The sequence below is a fragment of the Panthera tigris genome, chromosome A2 (genome assembly GCF_018350195.1).
Source record: "Panthera tigris isolate Pti1 chromosome A2, P.tigris_Pti1_mat1.1, whole genome shotgun sequence".
In the NCBI taxonomy this organism is placed as follows: Eukaryota; Metazoa; Chordata; class Mammalia; order Carnivora; family Felidae; genus Panthera; species Panthera tigris.
Window position 1 is genome coordinate 98,056,595 of NC_056661.1, and position 27,613 is coordinate 98,084,207.

Below are 27,613 nucleotides of genomic sequence, written 5' to 3' on the forward strand. Positions count from 1 at the left end.
CTTTGAGAAGCCTCAAGGAATTTTAGAAGCAGCACTAGAAACATTCTTTGGCGGCACCATTAATGTATCATGGGATGAAATATTCACATGCAAATATGCAGGAATAAAACCCAGCAGGATTGAGTCTGGGTCCAGTGAAGACATTCTTTTATTCCTTAGCCTTGACCTACTTTGGCATCTGGCTGAATAACTCCTTGTCTCTGAGAATATCTGTTCTGGGTTTTATCTGCATGAGTTCCAAGTCTCTTGGAGGCACCCCACCTTTATTTTTAAAGGCAATAGATAGTAGTTTCTTTGACAACTAGTGGGTGTTCTTTAGCACTCCACATGTAGGCCCAAAACAATGGCTGTCTCCATATTTTCAGGTTGCAGGTGCACTGGCTTTAGAAGCTGAAGTTCTGATGCTCGTGGCTTTGAAAAGAATGGAGACCTTTTCAGAACATAGGCACAAGAGCAGGGTATCGATTTTGGTAGATAACGCTTTGCTTTGCAAGTATTTTCTCTCTTTAGTATTAAAGAATGTTTAAAGTATTAAACACTTAAAAAATATCAGTGAAGTTTTTCTTCACTGTCATCCACTTTTGAAATGGGAGCCACATAGTATATATTTATTAGAATTCCAATGGCAATGCGCATGTTTCTCATGCTGTTAATGATAGGACAGAACCCTTCTATTTGGGATATAACCATTATTTTCGTCAACTTTGGTAGACATCATAGACAATGCTTAGGTCACACTTGGGGTTTTCCTCTTTCTTGAATAACGAAACTTTGTAAGCAGCTTAGCAAAGTCATGCTAACCTTACTGTGGTTGGATAGATATCAGTGGAACTCAAAACAGAAAAAATAATGGGGGTCTGTCTCCACTCATTCAAGGGAGTAGTTTTCTTCTTGTGATTCAGAATGTCCAACCAAGGACAAATGGACAGAACCTGGGTAGCTTGTGGTGAACTGGAAACGTTTACATCCTGAGCACCAGCCAGTGACCTTCTCAGACTTCAGATAGCTTCACTTTTTTATTCCTTGTCAAAATCTGATCTTTCTTTTCAGAAGAAACATTGCAACTTTCCTCAGCCAGCTTGTTAAGCCAAATTGACAGGATTAGTTGACAAGGAGGCTTCCAGGACTTTTAGTGGGAGTCCCACCCCAGCCCTGGGGAGATACGGGCCCTCTGTCATTCTAGGACCATGCCAAGTTAGCTTGTGAGGGATCGGGGTTCATTGCCCAGTGTCTCTGGCATCCTCTGCCTGACTCTTTAGTTTTTAGATATAGGAAAGACTTGCACTGGTCTCTTTGCCTGCCTCTTACCTCTTCTTCATCTTTGTTCATCTTTGCGTCTGGCCCGTCTCATAGAGCTTTATAAACTTGGTCCAGGGACATCCTCTCCTCCCTTTTCAGTGGGACTAAGGCCTCATCCTCTAGGAATTGGCTACATTCGGGGATCCCCAGGTGAATATGGTTAAACGGTGAAGTCTCTGTCCAGTATTTCTAACTCACTGGTACTCAGGCTTTAATGGGCATTGGAATCACTGGACTCTGCCCGCAGTGTTTCTGGTTCAGTAGTTTTCAGGTGGGGCCTGTGAATTTGCATTCTTACCTGTTCCCAAACGGTACTGCGGCTGCTGGTCAAGGACCACACTTTGGGAGCCCCTGCTCTAGGACTTCTGTTTGGGTTCCCTCTATATTTATTAAATGTGGTCACAGTGAATCCAAATATATGAAGCCTTATTGTACTTCTTAAGTGACACTGACTCGCTCTCTTATGATTATTTAGAACATGATACACATTTAATTCGGTGTATTTAAAATTCTATTAAAGCCTCTTATTTTAGAATAAACTACCAAGGTGAAAATACACAGTATAATTTAATAATAATGCCATGTCCACCTGGCATTTGATAATTCAAATCTCAGTTTACACTTCTGTAGGATGCCTTCTGCCTTTCCCCTTTTCTAGTCTTCTCTTCTTCCCACCTTTCCTTCCTCAAACATTGATTTAGTGCCTCCTCTGTACCTGACACTGAACTGAGGCCCAAGCTACAGAGATGAATCAGTAAGGGATAAATAAGCAAGCTTGCAGTCATATCAGACATGAAAAGAGGTGAATATAGTGGCCTGTACGAGGGGTGATAGCAGAAGTATCTGCTTGCACGTAGGTGAGAGCATGAGCTTTGTAGGAGGGGGAGTGGGATGGCAGCTAAGTGATCCCAGAGCCAGAACTGAAGAGCCAGTATGGAATTTATAGCCTGATTAGAAGGAAAAGGAATTATAGTAACATTAGTGCTACATTGGTTTTTTTCCCCCCCTCTCTTGCTAAGCAGTTTAATTAGTATCCTTGTATAAAAGAAATATGAATTGATAAGGCTTGAATAAAAATAAAAAATATATGGTGCTCAAAGTTTGTACTTAAAGGAAATAACTACTGTGTACTTCATGTCTTAAACATTTTATAATAATTTTTTCAGCTGATAAAATTGTAGAAATGTTTTTCTACAAAAAGGGAAGTTGAAGAAGGCCTCGATCACAGAATTGTATAAATGGATGGATTCTGGATCCACTGACATGCAGGCCCCAGGACTGGTCTAGGAAATACTCAGAATGGAGGACTCAGAGAACACACCTAAGAGGAAGGTCTTTGCTGTGGAAGGGTGCCACCTACTGGCAAGCCTGTCTGAACCAGCTAGGACTGGGAACCATTGTGTGGTGCTCACCTTGCAAACAGGATCCTTCGATTATGTCCCAATAATATAGGCCTCGCTGTGTCTCAGGAATCCTTTCTCATACTTATATAAAATGATCACATGTGCTTGACCCTCTACTATATTAGGTTGTAAGAGTGTGCCTCAGTGAGGCTATGCTCATAAAGCATTAGGAAAAAAAATCAGAGGACAGGGTCAACAGAGAACAGTTTCTAAGAACATGGCCCTTAACTTGCTGTTTGACAGAGCCAAAGGCCTGGGTCTGTCACTTACTACCTTTGTGATTTTGAGCAAACGACTTACTATCGCTGAACCTTAATTTTTTAAAGTGTAAAAATGGAATAGGATGTAAAATTGTAATGAGGCTATAATAAGATAATATATAAAAAGTGTTTATCTGCATTATAACTACACAGTTACTAAAGCAACAGCAGAATAGCCACAAAGTATAAAAGCATTTGCTATAAATGCAGCTGAATCAATGTAGAGACTGCAGGGAAAGACACAGTAATCTATCCATTACCCAGTAAGAAGCATTATAAGCCGTTGCTTTAAAATTATAAATCATTTGAGACAAAATCACCCTCAAGGGAAAAGGACAAGTTCATTGATGTATCAACCAATCGGCACATGTGGAGAATCACTTCATCACAACTTAACTTTTATTTATTCTTGATGGCATGGGTTGAGTTGGGACCCTGGGTTTGCAAATACAGCATCAGTGAGGGACTGGTGGAAACTTTTTGATAGTTATTGAGAAAAGGAAACATTTTGTTTAGTGAGATAAGCTCACTCATGCAGACTAAGTTTTGACAGCTGAGAAGTGTCATGGTGATAATGCTTTCAGTTAAAGGAAAAGCAGATAGGGTCTCCCAAGCAGCCAAAAGGATACATGTGCCCATATAAAGACATTGGTGGGTGATTCTCATGCTTCATTGAAAGAGATCATCTTCAAATCTGCTGTCTTAAAGAATGTTTAATATAGAGCATTCATAAATCTGTCCTCTCTGGTTTTTTAAAACAAATACAAGCATCACCAGTCAAAAATAAATAAATTAAAAGTAGAGATGTTTAAGCCAGGAGCTGCTTGCTATGTGCCAGGCACACAAGTAAGTGCTTTGCAAGTATTAGCTTCATTCTGTCTTCACAACCACTCAGTGATGTGTACCCACTTTACAGATAAGAAACTTGAGGCTTAGTAGGGTTTGTCACTTGTTCAAAGCTTTCACCTACCGTTCGGTTGATAAGTGACCAAGCATAGAATTCGAAGCCGTATTTGTTTCTGAATGAGTCCATGACTTGACCATTATGCCATACTGTCTTATCAGTTGGTTTTGATTTGCCATGGTGGATTATCAAATTATATGTCAGCCTCCTATTTCCAGTGCCTGCTGATGGTTACCCATCAAGATAGGCCTATGGCTTATATCCCATCAGCAAGAAACCCTAGAATCCCTGCCTGAAGGTGTAGGTACCTTTCAGTGGGAGTATGGAGATCTCTGGGCCTCACATAGATGCCCATAGAAGTCTAGGATCCAGGGCAATCCCTTCATGCCAGGGGTGACTTCATTTGAAAAGGTGGGGCTGTCATACCAGCATACATTTCTTTCCATATCTTTGCTTGTGTGATGCAGCCTGACCTCTCTCGACCTCAGAAAGATGCTCTGGGCTATGAAACAGCAGGAGGGGCATTACCCCAAGCAGTCCTGGGGTGTCTATTCATGCTTGTTTTTTCAAGTGCTTGGAGAAAGACCTATTTCAGGAAAGAAAACATTCTTCTCTGACTTAAGATGTTAAACTAATACCTGAGTTTCTTACTTTGAAACTTTGAGCCTTTTACCTTGTTTGGCAACTTTGTTTCTAGTGTATTTTGTGTGTTTTCCACTAACTCTGTGTGAGGAGGCTGCACGGAGTTCTGGGAACCCAGCCTGACATTCTGCGGTGCAGACTTGTGAGTGAGTGAGGCTTGTGAGGCCCAGGCCTGTGTGCAGCTACGACTATGGTCCTGGTTATGGCCACTTCAGAGATGGCCAAACAGGCTTGTTTTCTAACCGGCGTTTAGAGAACTTTGTGCACATCTACTCTGTACACATCTGTGCTATCACCTCAGTTGTTTGAGTAACTCCTAGAAAAGAAGAAAAACTTTTTTCCTAGAATGCTTGGGAGATTGTACAAGGAAATTTCCAGCTGTGACACGCATTTTTAAAATTTTGTTATTGCTAGAAGTGCTAAAAATACAATGAGTCTGTGCCATCTGTTAGTAATAATTAAAAACAGTAATATGAATAAAATGTGCTTCTACTGGCCATAGAGAACTAGGGAGTGTAACTAGGATTCCCTGTATGTGCTATTGAGCTATGCATTTATTTCAGTTTTCATTACCTGTCAGAGAGAAGCATACATACTCTATGCCTGGAAATTTTTAAGAAACACAGTAGAATATGTCCCATCCTAATATTAAGTCTATTTGTTAAAAATAATGTTCCAGAAACTGTTTTAAGATGTAAGTGTGAAAATTATGTACATATGTGCACATAATACATATGTAGTATATGCATCATATGTGTGTCGTATATATACGTTCCCATAACGATCCTAATAGCAAGTAATAGTAATATCTCCATTTTATAGATGACAAAACTGACGTGCAGAGAGGTTAGGCACCTTGTTTAAGATCACACACACAGCTGGTAAGTGGGGGGGCTAGAGTCTACGCGCTTAACCACCAGACTCTGCTGCCGCCATGATTTGGATGTTCCTGGGGGACTCAGAAGGCACTTCAGATTTCTGCAGTAACTCAGAAACCACCATTAAGAGCCCTAGGTAGGAGTTGGCTTTGTGGAAAAGGCACTGGACCAGGATTCAGGCCAACAGTACTTTAACCATGTATGAGTTCTATATACCTGGACATGTCTCTTACACTGCATTTCATTTTCCTCATCTATAAAATGGAGATGGTGATAACATCTTCCCATATGCCTCCTAGAGGTGTTGTGAGAACAGATGACGTGATAGATGTTAGAAACATCTGAAAACACTTGAAGCGTGACATAAATATTTAGAAATTGTTTTGCACATGGTCACAGTTGGGGAATTCCAAGCTAAAATCCTGTCACTCTTAGCCCAGTGCCCTCTTGACTCACCTATGCTTTAGCAATGTGCCTTTACACAGATTCACATGCTGATCTGTGTTACTTCCTCTTCTGGAGAACTGAGAAGTGTTATACTCCTTCTTGGAACGTGCTCCTCTCGATGCTATCATAGCAAACATGTTACTCCATTAAGAAATCATCTTTCTTTTCTTCTGACTTGAGAATCACTGCTTTTCCTTTGTCTATCTCATGTAAGAGGCTAGGATCTTGTATTACCAATGAAAATTCCCTTTATTGATTTAAAACAAGCAAAATCAAAGGTGCTCAGAATGGAAGCATCTCCTCTGAGCCAGACCAAAACCTTGTTTTACAGATAGAAAAACTGAGGGTCAGCATGAGGGACCTATCTGACATCACCAGAAAATTAGGGCCAACGTGGGCCAAGAAGCCAAGTGTCCCAGCGTCCAGCCCAAGCCCCTTGCACTGAGAAACTGCAGGTTGGGGTTTGTGTTGGTCCTGTGCGTTATTACTGATAGCTTTTCTGCAAAGAACGCCTTCCCTCTTTTAAGTGTTTGTCCTTTGTTACTTACAGACGAAGACTGCACAGGCTGGGTGTGTCGAAGGTTACCCAGGTGGATTTTCTGCCCAGGGAAGTTGTGTCGTACTCCAAGGAGACCCAGACTCCTCTGGCTACACATCAGTCTGAAGGTAAATAAGCTATGTCTTTTATTTGCTTTCCATATTATCTCTAGGAGAAATTGCCAGGGTGTCACATCCTTCTTGGTTTTATATCTTTACCACAACCAATCTTCATAAGACATAAACATGATGACACACTGAAAGTGCAGATCTCCTTTGGCTCAGATTTTGACAGTTCTGGACAGGGAGCCTAGTGGTACTCCTCCAAAGGACCCATGAGCTTTAAAATGGATCACTTAGGTCACGCTTTGTCACAACTGTATGACGAAGGACAAAATCATCACAGGATGACATTATAGAAACTTTTCTGAATTTTATCAATAAAAACAATGTGTACATTAAGATTCATCATTTTCAGGAGTCAGCAAGTAGCAGAACACCACCTGTTCCCCAAAATAAAGTATTCTGAACTACAATCACAACCAGTCATTGGTGTCTATAGTCTTTGTGGCTACTTTCTTGCTGTTATGGTAGGATTGAGTAACTGTGACACAGAACTTACACCTCATATAGCCAGAAATCTTTACTACAGTGTGGAACTTTATGGAAAAACTTCGCTGACCCCTGATTGGCTTTGCTATTCAGATGACAACACACTAGAGTGTCTTACCATTTAAAACTTAAAATCTAAAATTTAAAAAAGTTTTCCATGCACACTCCGCATAGGTGAATGGGAAGTGAATTCCATGCTTTCTTCATGCATACCAGAAAACGTCAAGTGGAAAAGTCAGATGCAAATCCCAGTCATTAAAAAAAATACAGTAAGAGAAATTGAAGCTTATAAAATGCTCCCTAGAAATGAGACATTACACTCAAGCAGAAGAGATGTATGTGTGTAAGAGTTGTTTACATTGTTGGAAAACAGCATGATTGGCATAGCTAGGCAAATTCTCTTTTTACTTTATGTTATTTTACTTTTTGGTGTGGTGAAGAGAATGTTTGAGTTTGGGTTTCATTGTCATCATGTAGTAAATACTGAACACAAGTCATGAGGATGGAAAATGATTCGAATGTCTTGCTTGCTTTACAGCGAATATATAAATTAGTGCAGTTGGGTTTGTGCAAGCTACAGAGATTTTCAATTTTGGTTCCAAACATGTAATGTCCAAAGCGAAGTGAAGTCTGATTCCTTGAAGTAGAGCGTTGCGTACAGGTCTTCTGGAAACCTTTCCTGGGTAATACTGGGTGCTGCAGGGACAAGTCTTTGGTGACAGGGCCTCCATCTTTCAAATCTGAGAGTGAAATGAATTTTAGAAGCAAACAAGTAGCACCCTCTGGTGGTGGAATTTTAAACCAACCACTTAAACAACTTCAAGAACCTTCTATTAATGTAGCAGAAAATACAAAGTTAGAAAAGCTTTTTGGAGTTCACCTAGGCTATCCTTGGACCTCCAGGCAGATCAGAAAGATTATTAAAAAACAACCTCACCACCCAACCAAAACATTTGTTTGAGTTAATTTGCTGCCAGAGGTATTTGCAGGTCTGTAGCCTGAGGTATGTTTATTTAGCCCAAAATTTGACCCATAACATAAAGTTATACAACTGAAATCGGAGAAGGAGTGAATTATACTTTGAAAATGTGTAGACTTCAGATACTGGAAAGGGTACAGAAATATTTACAAGGGAAGATAAATTAAGGATGAAAAGGCATCAACTCTAAACTTTTAAACTGGAACACATCAAAAGGAAAAGCCTGGGCATTTGTTTTATTACTGTAAAGAGAGCTTGGGAGCCCTCATTATGCTGTGGTCCAAGCAGCAGGAAAGAAGGAATTTATTTCTCAGCTATTGGCAGAAGGTCTTCCTGTTTTGTTAACAAGATTCATAGAGGTTTTTTGTGGTGATGGGTGTTTCAATGGTTCAAATTCCACAATACAGATTTGAACTCAAAGCTAGCTACTGTAGCTCTAGACATTAAGCACTGCCCGATGGGTTTAGACTGGAAGAACTTTAGATTTGGGTTCAGCAAATTGTCCTCTTACCACAGATGATTCTTTGACCTTTGGCTGCCTGCAGTCGCCCAGCTGCCTGGCTGACAAATGTGCCCACTGCTTGCCTTTTACCTGCTGGGTGAAGGGAGCTGGCAGAGGGGGAGCTTGGGGAAAGCAGCAGGCAGTTGCAGGGAGAATCGACCACATGGCAGGTTTGGGTTGGCTTCTGATTTGGGGCTTGAGCCATGGCAATGTTTTCATGACAACTGCAGCCATTCGGAGGTAGGAAACAATGAACTACTGAATTTTATGACACACTGAAGCTCTTGCATGGATAATATTTAAAACTGTGGTGTATCTAAGACCCATAGCATATTTTTACCCATAGTGTGGGAAAGAATACTATTTTTAAAGTCATTTTGGAACTATGGGAAACTCAACAATATTCAAATGAGTGAAATCAGAGCATTGATACATTCTATATCCAATGGAGTTCAAGTGAATTCAGTTTTTTACATGTTACCACTTTAAAATGAAGGGGAAGGTACTTTGCCTAAGCTTAAGCTTCTTTTCTCCACCAACATTCTCTTAACTTGTGATCATAATGGCCTGTTCTGAGAAACACTCCAGAGAGTGATTTAAACCAGGAAGATTGGGGAATGAAGTCCATGTGAATACTATTTTTTTTTTTTCAATTCAAATTTAGGTCATTAGTTGCAGAGAAAAAGGCTGAGAATAGGAAACACTGATTTGGGGAGCAGGTTATTTCTACTCCCAAAACATTTTAAACACATGCCTTTTATTCCCAAGTAGTAAGAAAGGAAAAAATTATGCATCCCTGCCAAACTACCTGTGCGTTGCCTGTTATTAATACTCTCTGGACTGACTGTGACTTCCTGAAATTAGTTAGGAAGCCGGTCTTCTGCATCCTTATTATAGTAGGTAAGTGACTGGCTCATGCTAGGTACCCAATAAATGCTATTGAATGACAGAGGTGATGATGCCACAGACATATTGGAAACTCCTAAGTTCTATAATGACCTCTGGGAGAATGAGGATTTCTTAGCTTGCTGGTAATGTGTAAGCTGCTCTGGAAGGAGGAGGAAGAAACTTACACAACCTGTTGATAGTTTTGAGGTATTCTCTGATCTTCCTCTCCTCTTCATGATATCTTATAAATGGGAACTTAATGGCTTCATGTTGGCTACTCACCTTCCTTTTACTTCCTTCCCATGCCTTATTTCTTATACCCAAGAAAGACCAACCTGCTTTCATTTTCCAAGGTGCCACACAGCCTCAGCCTCCATACACTCGCACCTACTGCCCCCCTGCCCGGAATGCCATCTCTCCTATTTGCCTTCCTTTGGGAAGTCAAAGGAAGAAGGAACAGTCAAAGGTCAGCTCCTTGGTAATTACACTTCCGGTAGGCATCCCTCCTACTGTGGGCACAGTGCATTTCTCCTTTATTGTGCTGCATTTAACAATTATCTAAATGTCTGTCTGAAGCAGGCTGTGTGTCCTTCACTTCCATGCTGCACACAGTGCCTGGCACAAGGAAAGGGCTCAATGGACATCAATGGAAGAAATGGAGAATGACATGATACTGGAGGAATAAGAAAGAAGGAAGAAAAGGTATTCACTATCCTTCAGAGAGGAAGGAGAATGATCTATGCATTACGGCTACATTGGTTTATGGATTTTTAAAGGAAAAGTCATGAGAGTGAGATTGTGTGGTAAGGGGAGTTCAGTGTTGCCATTTCCGCCAGGCCACTAATTTCAGTCCTGGGGCTGGTGCAAGCATTAACTGCTGATGAACATGGCACAGTTCTGAGAATTGAAGGAGAAAATCATGGGATGACCAGGGTAGAGCAAAGCAGTCACCAAGTTTTTACTGTGCAGAGAGCAGAGACACTATTTAAATACTTTGATCTTGGAAGAGGTGTGCAGAAAAGTGGCTAAGGAAGGTTCTTGTTTCACATTTGCACTTTAAAAACATTTTTTTTCTTAACTGGTTGAAGAGCATTTCCACTTCGGCTTCCCATCCTCTTCAGCATACACTTAATACAGAAGCTGTAAGTATGAGGGTTGTCTAGAGTAGTCTAGTCTAGCATTGTCCAATAGAAACATAATGAGCCATTAATTTTAATAATGTTTTATTTAATCCAACATGTTAAAAATATTATCATTTTAATATGTAGTCAGTATAAAACTTATCAATGAGATATTGTAGATTCTTTTTCTGTATTAAGTCTTCAAAATCTGGCTTGTATTTTACACTTAGGACATATCCCAATTCAGACACTTAATTTTCATTGGAAATACTTGAATAGTAATTAGATTTCTTAAAATTTACAGCTGAAACAGCAGATTCATATGCCACAGTTGCCCCAAACATATTTAAAAGCTTTTCAGTAATAGAATCAAATACCAGTGTTTGAAGTTAAATAAAAGTAAAAATGCAGTTCTTCTGTTGCATTAGCCACATCTCAAGTACTCAGTAGCCACCCGGGGTTAATACCTCCTTTATTGGAAAGCTCAAGTCTACCACAGACCAGCATTTCACGGAGTCAGAAGCTGAGACCTTCAAAGCCAGCCTGGTGTTCACTTCATCATGGATGGACAGAGACACTTGCGTGAGGAGACCTCCCTGACTTATAGAGAGCTCCCCCAGGGGCATGATGATGTCATAGATTCTCTTCCTTTTTATGAGATCAGCTATGTCGAAGCAGGTGTCAGATGATTGGACAGGAGCAAAGTTGTATGCCCAGGAGGGCAAGTCCACAAATAAGCTTCATTCTGCCATGATAGAGACAATTGTGGGCTCTCCTCTGGGTTCTCCCTTCATAGACCTCCCATAAACAATGGGGTTTTCATTGTTTCTGCTGTGTCTTCATGCTATACAAAGGACTGCTAAAGACCGTGTATGACCTCCTTGTTAGCTCTCTACACTTAATGCCCTTTTCCCTCTTCCTGCTCCCCTCTCTTTCTGTGTGAAGTGATTGGAGACAATGATCAAGATTTGAATTCTAAACTGCTTAAAGTTGAGTTCTAGATCTTCCTACACCTGGGGTATCTGGGTGACTCAGTCGGTTAAGCATCTGACCCTTGATTTCAGCTCAGGTCTTGATATCATTCATGAGTTTGAGTCCCGCATCAGGCTCTGTGCTGACAATGTGGAGCCTGCTTCAGATTCTGTGTCTCCCTCTCTCTCTCTGCCCCTCCCCCACTTGTGCTCTCTCTCTCTCTCTCTCTCTCTCTCTCTCTCAAAAACAAATAAACATTAAAAAAGAAGAATTGTTAAAGAAGTGAGGTTTTATGTTTTTGCAATACTGATGTGCCAAAAATTTAATATGTTTCCTTTGGTTTTGTAAATTATTAGTTAATGAAAATGTTATAATAATAGAGAAAAACATTTTAACCACAGAGCTTTACAAAATTACAAAGAAAATAATTCCCACTTATAAACATGTTTTGGTAGCATAGAAATACAACAGGATAATAGATTTTAAAAAAACTCTCAAAAATATACATATTTCATTGGGTCAAAATTCTGTGGGGGAAGTGAGAAAATAACAATGTAAAATGACTCTTAAAGAAGACTTTGTTGTAGTAATTTCAAATGGATGCTGGTGGATAGCAAATCACTTTGGTAATGGCTTTCACTGGGTACATTTAAAAATGCCTAGTGTGGGCACCTGGGTGGCTCAGTCAGTTAAGCATCTGACCCTTGATTTCAGCTCAGGTCATGATATCATTCATGAGTTTGAGTCCTGCATCAGGCTCTGTGCTGACAATGTGGAGCCTGCTTGGGATTCTGTCTCTCTCTCTTTCTGCCTCTCCCCTACTTGTGTATTTGCACTCTCCCTCTGTCTCTCAAAATAAGTAAACTTAAAAAAAATTTAAATCTCCCTACACCTTAGTGGCCCCAAGAGCGTAACTCTTTGTTACAAAATTGCCAAATAAAGTCATTTTCCAGAGAATCAAAGTGGAAATATTTATTTGGAGCCTTAAATACGAAACCAGGCAGTTCTTAGGGTTATAATTTCTTAGTGGAAGCAAATCCTAAAACCTCTGAAGATAACATGGGAGACCACAGGCTTTGGGGTTATAGCCTTAGCTCAAGTTCTTCTTCTGGTGACCACATTCTCTAAACATACTATTTAAAGAACAGCCAGGTATTTGGAGGTAACCCATGTTGGCATCTGGATGCAAATTAAAACTCCCTAGTGAAGATGACACACATTAATTTCATATTTAGTTTCAGTTCCATAGATAAGAATTGGTACTCTTCCAGAAGAATATTGACATCTGCCATGTTTTGCTTTCTTGAAATATGCCTGCTATTTCTCCTTTGACACTTAATTAAAGTTTTAATCTTCTTTCAGAGCTAACTGTAGAGGCTTCAGGCCCATTGTTAACAAGGTCAGTGGCTGAGGGATCCTCTCCTAGCATATTAGTTTTCTTTAGTAGTGTTAACCTCGTATCATCTTGGCAAGTCTCTTGAAAGACAAAACCAAACCAAAACAAACAAACAAACACAAAAAGATGGGCTACTTTAGGAACATAGACATTTTAGACATTATTTTTTAGATATTATTACATTGAATAGACAAATTTTCTGGTTAAAAAAAAAAAAAGATAGTTGTTTTCCCTGTCTCTGAAACACCTTTTTAGCTGTTGGTCAGGAGAGCTTTGATGGCTTGGTTCTTGATTTAGATTGCACATTAAAATAAATACTGGCTTAGATGTTAGCCAGTCTTGATATTCCAAAGGAGAAGCTTCACGGTAAAAGTTAACGTACTATTTTACGCACCTAGTGATAGTGCCATAGATGGTACAGTCAAATAAATTAATTTATCCAAAATATTCTTTCCAATTAAAAACAGAAGCGTGCTAAATGACAACTAAAAAGGAAACCAGAATGCAATAAAAAAAAAAATGCAGAGCAAGCCTTGGTGCCGGTGCACACTGCCTTATTTCCTATACCTCTGTTATTTGTAGTTCTATACAAGGGGGATGGGAATTGAGAAAAATGGCTCTAGAGCATCACGTAAACTTTAAGCTCAAAATGAGATTTTGTCGTGGTTACAATACCATACTGGAAAATAAACTGTTATATCTTAGGCAGATGGTCTAGTAACTTTCTGTTTAACCATCAGTTAGCTAACTAACTTAATTAATTAACTAACATAATATACTCTCTAGGTCAAGGGCTAATGTGCTGATGGAGTTCAGAAGTAAATGATTTTGCATGAAATAAAAACATTATTCTTCTAAAGCTACTATGATGGATCCACCCCTTTAGTATTTCTTACAACCTTAAGGTATCCTAAAGGGCCTCTTCATAGCAGGAAGATGAATAATGAGGCTCAACTAAGGCTACAGGACTGGAAGCTCATGTTAAGTACACAAAAGCAGTTCTAAGATTTTTTTTTCTAATCTGACTCCAAGTCTTACACATTGTAGGTGGATGATCTAAGTAAATTTCACTGAAAAAATAACTAGTACCAAATTATAGACCAGATATCAAGTAAATATGTAATCCTAGATCACTAATTGCTTCTCCCAGGTCCATTTACAAATATAGTCCCCTTGACCCTTCAGGGCATTCCTTCTCATAGGTCCTTATCCCTGGTCACAGACACATTAATTCTGTGTACCACTAGAGCCTACCACAGTGCTTAATATTTGGTATGGGAATGGATGGATGACCTGACTTGGCTCAAAGATTAACCACAACTGTCTGCCTTATGAACCAGATAATGGAAGAAATAAAAGAAAAGTAGGTCAAAAGGTAAGAGGTGAGGGAAATGCTTCTGACTTCAGTTTCAACCACTAGAAACTATGGTTAATTTGAGTAAGAAAGAGCTTGAATGGCAGGATATTCTGCAACTGACAGAATAAAAATGAAGATTGAAAAAGAAGGCTCAGAGGACAGGCAGAAACCAAGAGAAGCTTGGTACTAGTTATTTTTTCAGTGAAAGCTTACTTTCCAGATCCTGCTGGGATGATGCTCTGTGTGGCAGGTGGGATGATCAAGGTCCATTGATACAGCCAGAGAGCTGGCTCAGCCCTGATATAAGATGGCCAAGATGCAAAAAGAAATGAGGTGGGTCTCCTCCGGTTGTCAAGCAAGGCTTAGTGTAGAATGTGGTTTGGGGCTATGCCCAAGCCTCGGTAGTTTTCCCCAAGTTCAGTTTTCCATTATTTACTAATCAGCCCCGTCACTTTCACATGAGCAACTTGGTGAGTCTGGCAACTCAAAGGGCTTTATTCAGGAGCCCACAAAATTTAAAATTTGCTTTTGATTTTTGGCAGACATTTATGCAGATGTTTATCACAACCAGAGAAATTCCCTGGGTCAATGCCTTGAGCTAAAATATAGAGATTTGAGTTTGTCATCTCTTTTTTAAGCTGTCCAGTTTCATTAGAAGCATCCACCTCAACCTGATGTCTTTAAATTCTTCCTGCCATTCACACTGTTCAGTGGCAGTGACACTTTGATCCCTTAAATCCTTCTTTTCAATGGGCACTTCATTAAAGATCACCACAGGAGAAAAATTATCCAGCTATTTGTTATGGCTGACAGGTCCTCATTCCCAAACTCTGAGTTTTCATTTTCTTTAGCCCCTATTAGGGCAAATAACCAACACCAATTCCCTGAGTGATTGTCTTCTGATACTAATATCTGTTCCAGTCTGGGTTCATGGTTGCCAATAATAAAAATTAGCTCTGGTTAGCCTAAACAGAACAAGGATTTGTTGGAAAGATAGGAGATACTTGATAGAATTGGTGAATTAGAATTAGGTCAGGAATAGAAAGAAGCAAGGCAGCCCTAACCTCTAATGTTACTGTATTTGAAATAAGACTTTTAGGATGTAATTAAGGCTAAATGAGGTCATCAGGGTAGAATCCTAATCCAATAGGATTGATGGCCCTAGAAGAGGAGGAACAAAGAGATCTGTCTCTTTCTGTTTCCACGTGCACACACAGAGGAAAGGCCATGTGAGGACACAGTGAGAAGGCGTCTGCAAGCCAGGAAGGGAGCTCTGACAAACTGAATCGGCTAGTAACTTGATCTTAGACTTCCCAGCCTCCAGAACTGTGAGAAAATAAATTTCTGTTGTTTCAGCCACTCAGTCTATGGTATTTTGTGACGGCAGCCCACACTGATGGAGACAGCAGCTCTCAAGGTCATGCCACTGATGTCTGTTCAGGCTGGTAAGACCTGAGCATCCTGGACTTCCTGTTATTGGACACTCACAGTTACGCTCAGAATTTAATCTCTGTAGTCACTGTTGCCTTGAAAACCTGTACTTCTCTCTGAACCTTGACAATAGTCCCTTGAGGTTTAAAGAGCGGTATGGAAGTCCACTTAGCTAGACCTGGGTTACATGCCCTGCATTACTATGAGGGGCCAGGCAGAGGAATAACTCCCCTAGCCCCACTTCCATAACGCTAAGGGAAGCTCTGACTCTAATTTGATCTGTTTTGGTATACTCCCTTCCAAAAAATGTTTGGATGCTGGGCAGCCAAAAATATATATTTAAAAAATGCCTACTCTGATCTGAAAAGAAAAAAAGGGAGGATAAAAAATTATATTTATTATGTGCCCAGCAAGCTCATATATTTGCAGTGTTGCTATAGAATTTACCCATCTTATAAATCAGAAGTGCAAAGAGAATGGAACCCCTTCATTTTGTCTGCAGCTATCTATAATACTACTGGCTGTCAAAGGAAAATGGAGAAAATGTATGAAATGAACGTTAGTGCAGTCTCTTATTTTTTAAACAGCGTCATTGGCATGTGCTGTTAAAACTGGGTGGAAACGCTCAAATGTCACTCCCACCTTCTTCCTAAGAACGTGGCAAGAGTAGAGGAGATAAAGGTGAGGTTTACGTGATCTCATGGTCTTGGTGGAGTGGGAGGGATGACAGGGACTCTGGCCTCTTGCCAGTCCTTGACAGTAAGCTGGCTTACATCTGCTGTTCTTTGATATAATGTTCTTTGACCACCTGGGCGCCGGCAGCCAGTGCTACAGCATGTGGCTGGTGGACTAGCTTCTGTCCCTCTGCCTTGGCAATGTTCCTAGGAGTTCCTTCTTGATAATTCGATTTTCTCTCAGCTTTCACTGTCTCCAGACCTTGAGTGAATGCCCTGTCCTCTATCCAGCCCCTGGTCTAGAAGTCAATCCCCAGCCCAAGCCACATAGTCTCTTTATTTACGACAGGAGACCCTCATGGCAGAGTGGTCCTCGATTCAGTGTCCATACCTCAGAGGATCTGATGGAGGCTCAGCAGCACTCATCAGTTCTTCTGTTTTATCTTGCCAACCACCCGTAATGCTGGGGTGCCTTGTGGCAAATGAGACCTGCTGCATAATGGTCTCCTCCTAGATTCCCAAACAGGACAAGGGTCCCTGTGCTTATCTCTTTTCAGTTTATTTAACATCACACCCTTCCCGATGCTTCTCTCCAGAAAGTGGAAGGCGGAAGTCCAGATATGTCTAAAAATGTCTCCCTTCTTCTTCTTTTTCTTCTTCTTCTTCTTCTTCTTCTTCTTCTTCTTCATGCTCCTTCCCTTGCCACTTACCTAGAAATAAACTCCTGTGTTTAACTTCCCCCATAGATTGGGGGAAGGTGTGCATGGAAGGAATGATCTTTACAGTTTCTGATATTCTAACTGATAAGGAAAAGGAATTTGGAATATTCTTTCTCCTTCAATTAAACCTAACTCTGTTTTGAGAAGGGAACTGAATCTTGCCTGAGCTGCTTTATTTTCATTCTTTTGTATCAAATTCTCATCTCTCTTCTAGCAAATGAGTGCCCTAGGTAGACTAGAGTGAAGATCATTATGTTCAGAAAGACAAATAGAAAAGCACATTAATACTCTTCAAATATAAGTCCCACTGCATGCCAAAATGAAGAGGATGTTTCTGTTCATTGCTCTTCATCAATAATAGATTCAAGAAATACCAGGATTAAAGAAAATAACAGGGTATAATAAACCTTTTTATTTCCGGCAGAATAACAATTGCTATATTGACTAACTCAAGAAGTATATAAAGGTTTCACTTCCAGCATGGCAACATGGGGAGCTTTGTGGATTTGCTTCCCAGTAAAGCTAGTGAGCATTATTAAAACACACACACACACACACACACACACACACACACACACACAGAGAGAACAAAAAACAAAAAACAACACCTATTTAAAGTCTCTGGAAATGATCCCAAGGGCATACAGAAAATGAAAAAAACATTTATTCAAGAAAACTTACTAAAACTTGGTAAGCACAGGAAGAGTCTGTGGTATTTGAAATCCCTCCTGTCTCTTCCTGGTTTAGCTTGTAGCAAAATGAGTGCAGCAAAGAACACAGACCTGCCTCTCCCACCAGCTCCCAGTTGGAAGGCTGCTACATTATCTTTCTGGGAGGGGCAGGACATTAGCATTTCCATATCTGCCACTAGATGTTATAGACCCTAAGTTTCAAGCAAATGCAACTGAGAGGTGGGTATTCTCTTCTTCAGCCTAGCCCAGACTTGAGGGATGGAGACTTTACCTTAGATTCAGCATTCTAAAAACTCTGTGGCCTCAGTCACCCCTCACCCTAATTCATAGGCAGAGCAGAGGTTCCACTTAGGGGAGGCAAACCAAATAGACCAGAGGCTACAGCAGGACCCCACTCTGCCAAGCATCCAGCTCTGAAAGCAGGGTGTCACTCAGAGAGAAGTATGCCACTGTTCCCTCCCTCAGTTCCACAGCCTTGGTTCAGAGATTTTGTTCAGGGGAAAAGGCAGTCCATAAAACATAGAGCTTCTTCCCAAAGAAGCTGACTTCATTTGTAACAGAGTGTGGGGATGTTCAGGCCAAAGGACATTCTCAAAACAGTGGAGGTTATGGTGTAAAGCAATTAAGAAGCAACTGGTAGATGCATTTGAGATAGAAGCGAAACCATAGGCTAGCTAGTTTACCAGATAGAACCACAGAAATAGACAGCTAAGAAGAGCCTTCCTAGGATCAGATAGTCTCAAAAATTGATCTCAAGAACTATTTTTGTAAAGGACTCTGAATTTAATTGGATTAATCCATGGAGAAATTTGTGCTCCATGACATAGCATAATCTGCCAACAATTAGTGGAACTTAAGGATGGAGTATAGTCAAGAAAAGGGATAGTTTAAGGGACTGAAAAATATTGTCATTCCAGAATGACTTTGCACATGTCTGAGGCTACATCCTCCAAGGAGCAATGTCAGAGGCTTCACGCTATATGGGGAGGGGGGAGAACAGATTATACCAAAATAATTCTAGTCACTAAACAGATAAAGCAGCAAATAATAATAACCAACTCCTGGGGGGGAGGGAGGTGGAGGGAATCAACCAGAGCCCAGAATTTCTACTATATAATAACTAAAATAACCAGTTTCCAACAACAACTACAAAAAATGTGAGGCATACAAAGAAAATGGAAAGTCTGACAGGAAAAAAGCAGGCAAAAAAACAAACCAAAACAAAATACACTGCCTATGAAAGTGAGCAGATGTTTGATACAACAGATAAAAACTTCAAAATAGTACTAGTTTTTCTCTCTCTCTCTCTCTCTTTCTATACACACACACACACACACACACACACACATATATATATATACATATACATACACATATATTTATGTATGTAAGTAAAGGTGTGCTTGTATTATTTCATCAAATAGAGAATATCAGCAAAGACATATAAGTTATAAAAAAAAGAACCAAATGTGTTCTGGATTTGAAAAGTATAAAAACTCAAAAAAAAAATCAGAAAGCACAGCAGTAAATTAAACTGGCAGAAGTAGCAAACTCAAAGATAGATTGATAGAGAGTATTCAATCTAATCATCAGAGAGCAATGAGAATGAAGAAAAATGAGATCCTCAGAGAAATGTGGATACCATTAGGTGAACCAGCATTTATGTGTTGGGAGTACCAGACAAAGGTGAGAGAGAAAGGAGCAGGAAAAAATATTTGAAGAAATAATGGTTGAAAACTTCTAAAACTTGATGAAAACTTTAATCTACAAACCCAAAAGTGTCAACAAATTCCAAGTAGGATAAATTCAAAGAGTTTCACGAAAGACACATCTTAGTATAAATATTGAAAGCAGAAAGAGAAAAATGAATTTTCACTTTCAAGGGAGCCTGATAGGATTAACACCTGACTTCTCATCAGAAATAATGGCAGCCAGAAGACAATGGGATAACGTATTCAAAGTGCTGAAAGTCAAAACTGGCAACGATAAATGGGAACCTGACAAAACTTTCTTTTAAAACTAAAGGTGAAATAAAGACATTTCCTGATCAACAAGCACTGAGAGGATTTGCTGCTAGTAGAACCACATTATAAGAATCATTAGGGGTTCCTGAGTGGCTTAGTTGGTTAAGCATTCAACTTCAGCTCAGGTCATGATCTCACAGTTCATGAGTTCGAGCCCCATGTCAGGCTCTGTGCTGACAGCTCAGAGCCTGGAGCCTGCTTCAGATTCTGTGTCTCCTTCTCCTTCTGCCCTTTTTCACTCCATGCTCTTTCTCTGTCTCTCAAAAATAAAAATAAAAAAACTTAGGAAAGAAAAAAAAGAAACACTAAAGGAAGTTCTTCAGGCTAGGAGCAAGTGACCCCAAATTCACATCCACAGGAGAAAACAAAGAAGGCAAGTAAAGGCAATTTATTATGTAACTACAGAAGACAATATAAGTGCATATTTCTTTTTCTTTCTTCTCTTAACTAATTTAAATAACAGTTATATAAAACACTATGCATAGAATTATATTGCTGGAACTATAATATGTAGAAATTTATTGCTGGTAGCCACACAAAGGAAGGGGGTGGGCACAAAGCTGCATTTTGCCTACAGAAATGACTACACATGATAATTTGAATGCATAAGAAAAAATGAGGAGAACCAAGTACAAAGGCTAAATTTAAAAAAGCTATAAGTACGTAATTGCTTCTTTCTTCTCTTAGCTTCTTTAAGATACATAAAATTATATAAAGTAATAGTTATAACAATGTATTGTTGGCTCTATAACATGTATAGATATATTATGCATAACAATAACATAGCATAAAATGGGGAAGGGGAATAGAGCAATATAGGTGTAACATTTCTACATTTCATTGGAATTAAGTTAACATAAATCTGAAGCAAGAAATAAAAATAGTGAAAAAATTATTTAAAATTAAGATGTTCTATCAGAAAAGATTTGCTTAATGTAAAAGAAAGCAGCAAAAGAATAATAAAAGGAAAACTAGACATGAGATATACAGAAAACAAAAATAAAATGGCAGGTATAAATCTCATTCTAGAATATTAGTGAGTGATGGCACAGGAATGACAGTGGGAACCCTGATGACATCAGAACTGCCAGAAAGGGTTCCACAGGGTCGATACAAATAGTGGGCAAGTGTGTGTGATAGGAGAATATGGTAGCAGTATAGGCAAGCAAATTATAACCAAAAGAGATCATGCATTGGCCTACAAAGAGATGTCCAAGAGTGAAATATGGTACCATGAGAATAGTAGTTTGCAGTGGAAAAAGGTGTAAGGAAAGTTGTAAAAAACTTTTTTTGAGAAAATACTGAGGTGGCCGAAAATTTGGCATGTGAAGATAACATAGTATCAAAAACTTCTGATGGTAAGTGGTACATTTTTAAAAAATGACAGGATAAAATTATCCAAAATAGAAATACATCTTGAAGGTCAAGACACTGGTAGTGACCATCTGGATTGCTATATTGAGAAGGAGTCTGATTCTCCATCCTTGTGTCAATTAAAGATGTCTTCCATGGGCATCTAGGGGAAGCAAGCATGCCTTTTGTTAGCAAACATTGGATGAAACCACCTCTTAGGAGAGTCAGGACTGAGACAATGAAAATCTGAAAGTTGTTATCAGTTATATTTTATTATATATAACTATGGAATAATAACTCTTTCGAGTATTTTGTTATTTAAAGAAATGTTCCAATATCCAGTATTTTTCTTTGCTGATTTTCTATAGTGTATAGTAGCTAGCATTAAAACTCTTAAGTGAAAAGGAACTCTATTTGAGCAATAGCAAGGAAGTAAAGAACAAGTAATTTCAAAGAAGAGAAACTGTCAAAGTAGAGTAAGTGATGGCAACCAAGAAGTAGAAAGAGAAACATGCTCAGCTCTTGTGTCATAAAGCATGCAGAAAAAGTTGTAAACAAATAACTAGCTAAGAACATAGAAATGGGGGCAGTAGAGCTCCACACCATCTCCATATGGTTTACACAAACAAAGGGTTCAAATTTGGGATATCCAATTGAAGACAATGGACATTCAACTATATGACCTAGGCTTCATTGTGTGTGTGTGTGGGGGGGGGGGCAGCACAGTATGAAGGAAATGCCTACATTTCTTTTCTTCTGATTTCCAGCAAGAGCAAAATTTCCTCAAAACCCTTGACTCCTGTGCCTTTCTTCCCCGAATAGAGTAGAATTGTGTGAAGATTGGTGGACAATAATTAATGGCCAGCATTTCTTGATTGTAACTAATCTGTGTTCCCAGGCATGGGAAATTTGGTCTCTTTATACTGCTGTCATTTCCAGACCAGGTAGAGGTAGTGACATCAGTAAGAGTGCTTGCTTTGCCACATGTGAGCCTTTCCAGGGTCCCAAATCTGGGGGAGAGGTACGGCAAGTCGAGTTTTGCTTTCACAGTAAGTTACAATTGCCAGCCTCTCCCTTATCTGTAGTAATGATGATAGTTTGGTCTTTGTTTTCATCCTTACTTCTCAATTAATTCAGAACTTGGACAGGAAAGAATAGTGTTATTAATTTGACCCTTCAAACCCTGCTATCTTGGTGCATAGCCTGTAAATCTAACCCAAGCCTCTCACATGGTACGAGAGAATTGAAACAACTGACTGCTCTTTCTGACCACATCTGTTGTTTCCTTCAGTATTAAGCTCAGTTAGTGTAATATCCCTGGCTTCTTGCCAACCCCTTATTCACTCTCCTCTACCCCCAGTCTCCACCCTCAGAGGAGATATGGTGACTTATCTGATCAGTAGGCTTAGAAATATAAGCTGGGCAGTCTCTGTCTTTTGTTGCTGGAGTGAGGATACCTGCAAGCATACAAGTTACTTTCTGCTCCCTTGTGCCATTAGTCCTTCTTACACTCAAATGGGGAGGTCTATCCAGCCTGGCCTTAGCTGTGAATGAGTGGGTAAATCTGCCTAATTCAGGAAAATAATTAGCCAAGTCTATTTGGCTTTCTCAGTAAACTACGTTCTTACTCAGACTTTATCCATAATGAAAATGTTATTTTGGTCAAATTGCACTTCTATCTTTGTCTTATTTCTCATTCGGGTGCTATTTATTTGGTCCTCTAAGAATCTCAACAAGTATTAGGAAAATCATGGCAAGATATCAGTTCTGGAGGGATGAAAGTACTGAGAATAACATTAATGACCCTAGGTAATTAGATGAAAAGAAAGTAACCAGTGTTTAGGGGAGAGGTTTACATTCTAGCAACAAGAAAGGAGCTCATTTATAGAAGTGGATCTCAAGGTCAGAGTGGAAGCAGTAATAAAGACAACTTGATGTTGAGCTCTGAACTTCTTTTACTTGTCTATGAATGTGTATAATGTCGGACCTGTCTGTGGGAGACTGTGCAAGTTAGGAAGTGTTCGTGAGGGCTAAGATCCATGAAAGCTGTTACACTTGATGACTTGTGAAAAAGGAAACAAACAAATCAGCCCCTGGTTATTATCATAGCCCTAATGTGGAATAAGATTTCCTATGAAATTATGAGTTCGGGATTCTAACTTTGATAACAATCTGGATAATTTTGTTGCAGGAAAACAAATTGAACTGAGAGGCTTTCCTTTTCATAAAATCAGGAAGTTTTTGGACTATGGGAGAATAGTTGGTTTCACTTAACAGCCCAAAAGTTGTACTGTGAAATTTGATACCTTGTAGTCAATAAAGCAAGTGGCATTTTCTCTAGAAGTGTGGCATACTGAAGGCTTTGGCTGTTGCCATTATGTTTTTCTGGTATTGGGAAGTAAGACTTAGCAGATGGCTCAAGGAAAGTGGGAATAAACTAAGTTGCCCTGATTATTCTCTAGTGTCATTTGGTGAATGGAAATCCATTCACATTCTTGATTAAGTAAGCAATTGGGGTCAGACATATGGACATGCATGGAATGGAATGCTGGGTAATATGAGTTCCAAGGCAGGAAGAAAATACAAAACATGTAAGAATATGGTGAATGTGTATGAGTTTGTAATTTATTAACTGTTCACAGAGGGTGAGATGTGCTTTGTGCATCACTAATCTCTTAATTCCCTTTGTTCCATAATTCTCTGGCTGAAGATACCCACATTCATATGTGTTTTCCTATCTTTGGGTACCATTTAAAATTCCCTTCCTTTCCTGTTTTTTCCACTACAGCTTCTACTTACAAAAGAATCATTCTTCTCCTGAACAACCATTCTTGATATGTCTAGACATCATAAAATTCACATCTCTTTTCAACCCTTTCCTTAAGAAGATATTATGAAGATACAGTGAGAAAATGATTGGAAGATGCCTTTCCTTAAACTATTATCTCAATGGTAGAGATTGATTTCAATGCTGGAGGACTGAGGAAATACATATGTATTACCAATTTTCCCTTCATGAGATGGATCAGGACAGTGCTCTTGCCAAAATTGGGCTTTTCTTAGTTACAGCGTGTTTTGGGGGAATGTGCCTGTTTCCCCAAGAGGATGGACAGATATGCCATATTTCTTAAAGTACCTGGATTTGACCAGTTGTTTCCTTCTCTCTTTAGTTCACACACAGTGGAAACCTCAGCAGAGTCATCTGGTAAAACTAAATAATGTCCCAGTTGTCTTCAGGTGCTCCAGAGAGGCAGTGATTTGAGCTGCTGAAGGGATTCATGGGTGGGCTGGTGGTGATGCATCTTCCGATAACCATTTCTAGAAGTGTCAGCCTAGGTAAATTCATGTTCATCTGGGTCCATTTTATCTTATTTTTTTTTTATTTAACCCAGATCGTGAGGTCCAAGTGTTATGTTGAGCATTAGTTTAGTGAGGTATGGTGAAATTTAAAGAGGAGAGAAAAAATGTTCCTTGCCACCCTTAGAGACAAAATACTGAGGAAATAGGACTTTTCCCCTCCCTCTCTATTTTGGTAATCCTTGGCTTGGCATATTTGGGTAAGAAAATGAAAGGTTTGCCTACATAGTTGAAATCTCTCGTCACATTATATCATCTGAAGCCTATTTGTACGCTGGGATCATTTTATTTGGTTTCGGTTAGACATAAAAGTGTTCTGTGGTCTCCTTTTTTTTCAAGGCCTTCTGGCTTTTGGAAAATTGAGTGATTTCATCCCTGTCCGGGTTTCCTAGTAAATCTTGTATTTTTACTCAAATTACTTGATCAATTAGTTATGTCAGCTGCCCAAGATGTGCCTTTTTATTAATAGCACCTTTTATCAACTCATTGGAATTAGACATTGCAACCATGGTCTGAGACTGGTAACATCTTGCAATAATTTATAAATATTACTTTAAAAAATATCACCACAATTGCTCATTTGTGAACTTTTTTGGATGTGTCCCTGTGTGAGAAGTTGCATTTGTATTATTATTAGTTCTGACAAACTGGATTAGGTCTTGGCTATTGTTAAGTGGTTCTATCTGCCCTCAAATCTACTGAGAGACACAGCATTTTTAATGAATTTAATTAAAACTGCATGTGGTTTATAGAGTTGCCTCCAGCCAATATGCCATTCTTCTTGACTGAATGGAGTTTCTGCTAATGTATAATGATGTTTTATATGAGAGATGTTTGAAACTCCCTCATAGTAGCCTCTAGGTAGTTTCCATGGAATGACATGGTGATGAAATATTAAAATTAAAAAAAACCCTCTCTACTTAAGTGAGTCATGTTTACACTAACTAATGTATGCATAAATGTGTTAAATATGTTTGTCAAAGCTGGGAGAGACATGGATTGTATTTCAACACCAGCAATATGTTGGCAGTGAAAGATTTTTAAGAAATTCCAATCTGGCAACACTTTGGAAGATCTGCGATATGTATTATTCTTTGAAGTATTAAAAAAAAAATAGGCCATTATGAAATTTCCTCTTAAAATTTAGTTCATTTGGCCAGGTAGTTTTAACAATTCTTCCCTAACAAACAAGAATTATAATACAGATGGCTCTCAGCATCCATTTTAAACATTGTTTTGGAAGATATCAATGATAGAACTTAACGTCTTTTTTAAAAATAAAGACATCTTCATTTTCTTAATATTTTAAAAGAATTAATTATTTAATATACTCTGTAGAGGGTATCAGTGAAGTCCTCTGATTGAATGGACTCAAATTCTGGTTCTAGAAATTAGTCTTTGATGGTAATGATAGGAGAACAGCACCAAAGTAACTCATTTTGACCCTTTTCGCCCCATATTTAGTCTTTGAAAATGGTGAAACACTACCAAGGAATGCAATCTTTGGTATTCCCCATATTAAGTACATAACAAAATGTCAAATGATTTTGTAGAACCCAGCAGGGCCACGGTCAGGAGACTCTGTAAGATTGCAGAGAGGAAGTGTTTCAATGATCATGGGAATCTGGGACTGTGATTTTCTGAGAAGTCAATGAAACAGACACCAAGCATGACAATGAAGAGAGGTTAAAGAAATAACAGAGACAAAATAGCTTACAGGCTGCACACATAGCAGTGTCCTCTGTGACTTCTTTCAGCCTTAGTTTCTTCAAGTGAAGAAACCTCATAGGGTTGTAGTGAAAATCAAATGTAGTACATGTAAAAATAAAATTCCATGTAAAATGCTTAACACAATGCTTGTGATCAGTATTCGTAAATCTTTGCTTAAAAATTACTATTTGCACACATTCTAACTAGATGTCTTAATGTTTCCATAAAAGATTCCATGTATGGATTCAAAATCACCAAATATCTTCTCACTTCCAGAAACCCTTCCTTTTTCCAGATTTGAAAGGCATGCTACTTTAGAAATTTTATTGTGAGATATACAGCTGGTCTTAGCTTCTTAAAACTGGAATTGTTTTAGGTAGCAATATCTCTTTAAAAATGTCATTGAGTAATAGGAAGCAAGACATTTAAAAACTTATATTCTTTGCACTTCATTTTTTGTCCCCTAATTTTGGAAGATGAAAATAACTTCTTTGAAGAAAAGCTGAGCTATCAAAGACCATATTATGAATCCTACTTTTTAAGGAGGATTTAAAATCTTAAGATTTTTAAGATTTGTGACATTAATTAAAAATAGCAGCTGCCTTTTATCGAGCTCCTATTACTTGTCCTGTGCGACCTGCTATCCACATATTTTCTCTACAGTCCTCACTCCTATGCCAGACAGATTGCACCACCTCACATTTTATAAGGAAACTAAGATTCAGAGAGCTTAACTTGCTGACAAATAGCCAAGCCAGGAGCCATACTCTGTACTTCCTGACTTTAAGCTTCTTCCCATGATACCACTCTGCCTCAAACCAGACAGCCTCTTTCCTTTAGAAGAAAATACATATTTTTTTTTCAAGGCATTTTTAGGGTTATCTTATTTTGACATCAGCACATTGACCAACTGTGCTGCTTAACTGACTGCACAAACCCTTGCCAAGGAGGCAAAAAGTGGGAAAAAAAACTTTTTTAGAGAATTCCAGATAATCAAGAGAAAATAGGTGAAAAGATCTTCAGTTTCATTGAAGAACATATGGAAGAGAGCAGCAGTAATCACAAAGAACATGTTGGAAGAACGCCCTTTATAAGTGATGGCATTTTGTTGCCATGATGACTAGACATGGAAGAGAGAGTCAATGTCCCATTTCTATTTACTCAATCTGTATGTGTTTAATGTATATGACAGGGCAGCTTTCCACCAAAAATAATTCAAAAGGACAGCTCTCATCATGTCACCCCTTCCCAAAAAATGTTCTGTGACCTCTTGCTAAGTGCAAAATGCCATGTGAGCATAGGAGGCCCTCCAGTGCACAAAACTGACCTACTTAGCAAGTCTCATGTCATCTCCCACCGTCTGCAGCTCAGTCTCTCTGCTCTGGTCCAGTGGTTCCTAACCCTGGCTTCATGTTAGAAACACGTGGGAGCTATGAAAATATACAGACGTCTGGGC

General features: G+C 39.1%; 1 protein-coding gene across 2 annotated transcripts in view; it reads left to right on the forward strand.

The window, feature by feature from the left end:
• Positions 1 to 27,613, forward strand: part of DYNC1I1 (dynein cytoplasmic 1 intermediate chain 1) — a 307,556-nt gene that overhangs the window by 63,608 nt on the left and 216,335 nt on the right. For both annotated transcript variants that reach the window (XM_042977393.1, XM_042977394.1), the window contains one exon: positions 6,384 to 6,499. In XM_042977393.1, the coding sequence (XP_042833327.1) occupies positions 6,384 to 6,499 (116 nt within the window). The remainder of the gene's footprint in view (positions 1 to 6,383; positions 6,500 to 27,613) is intronic.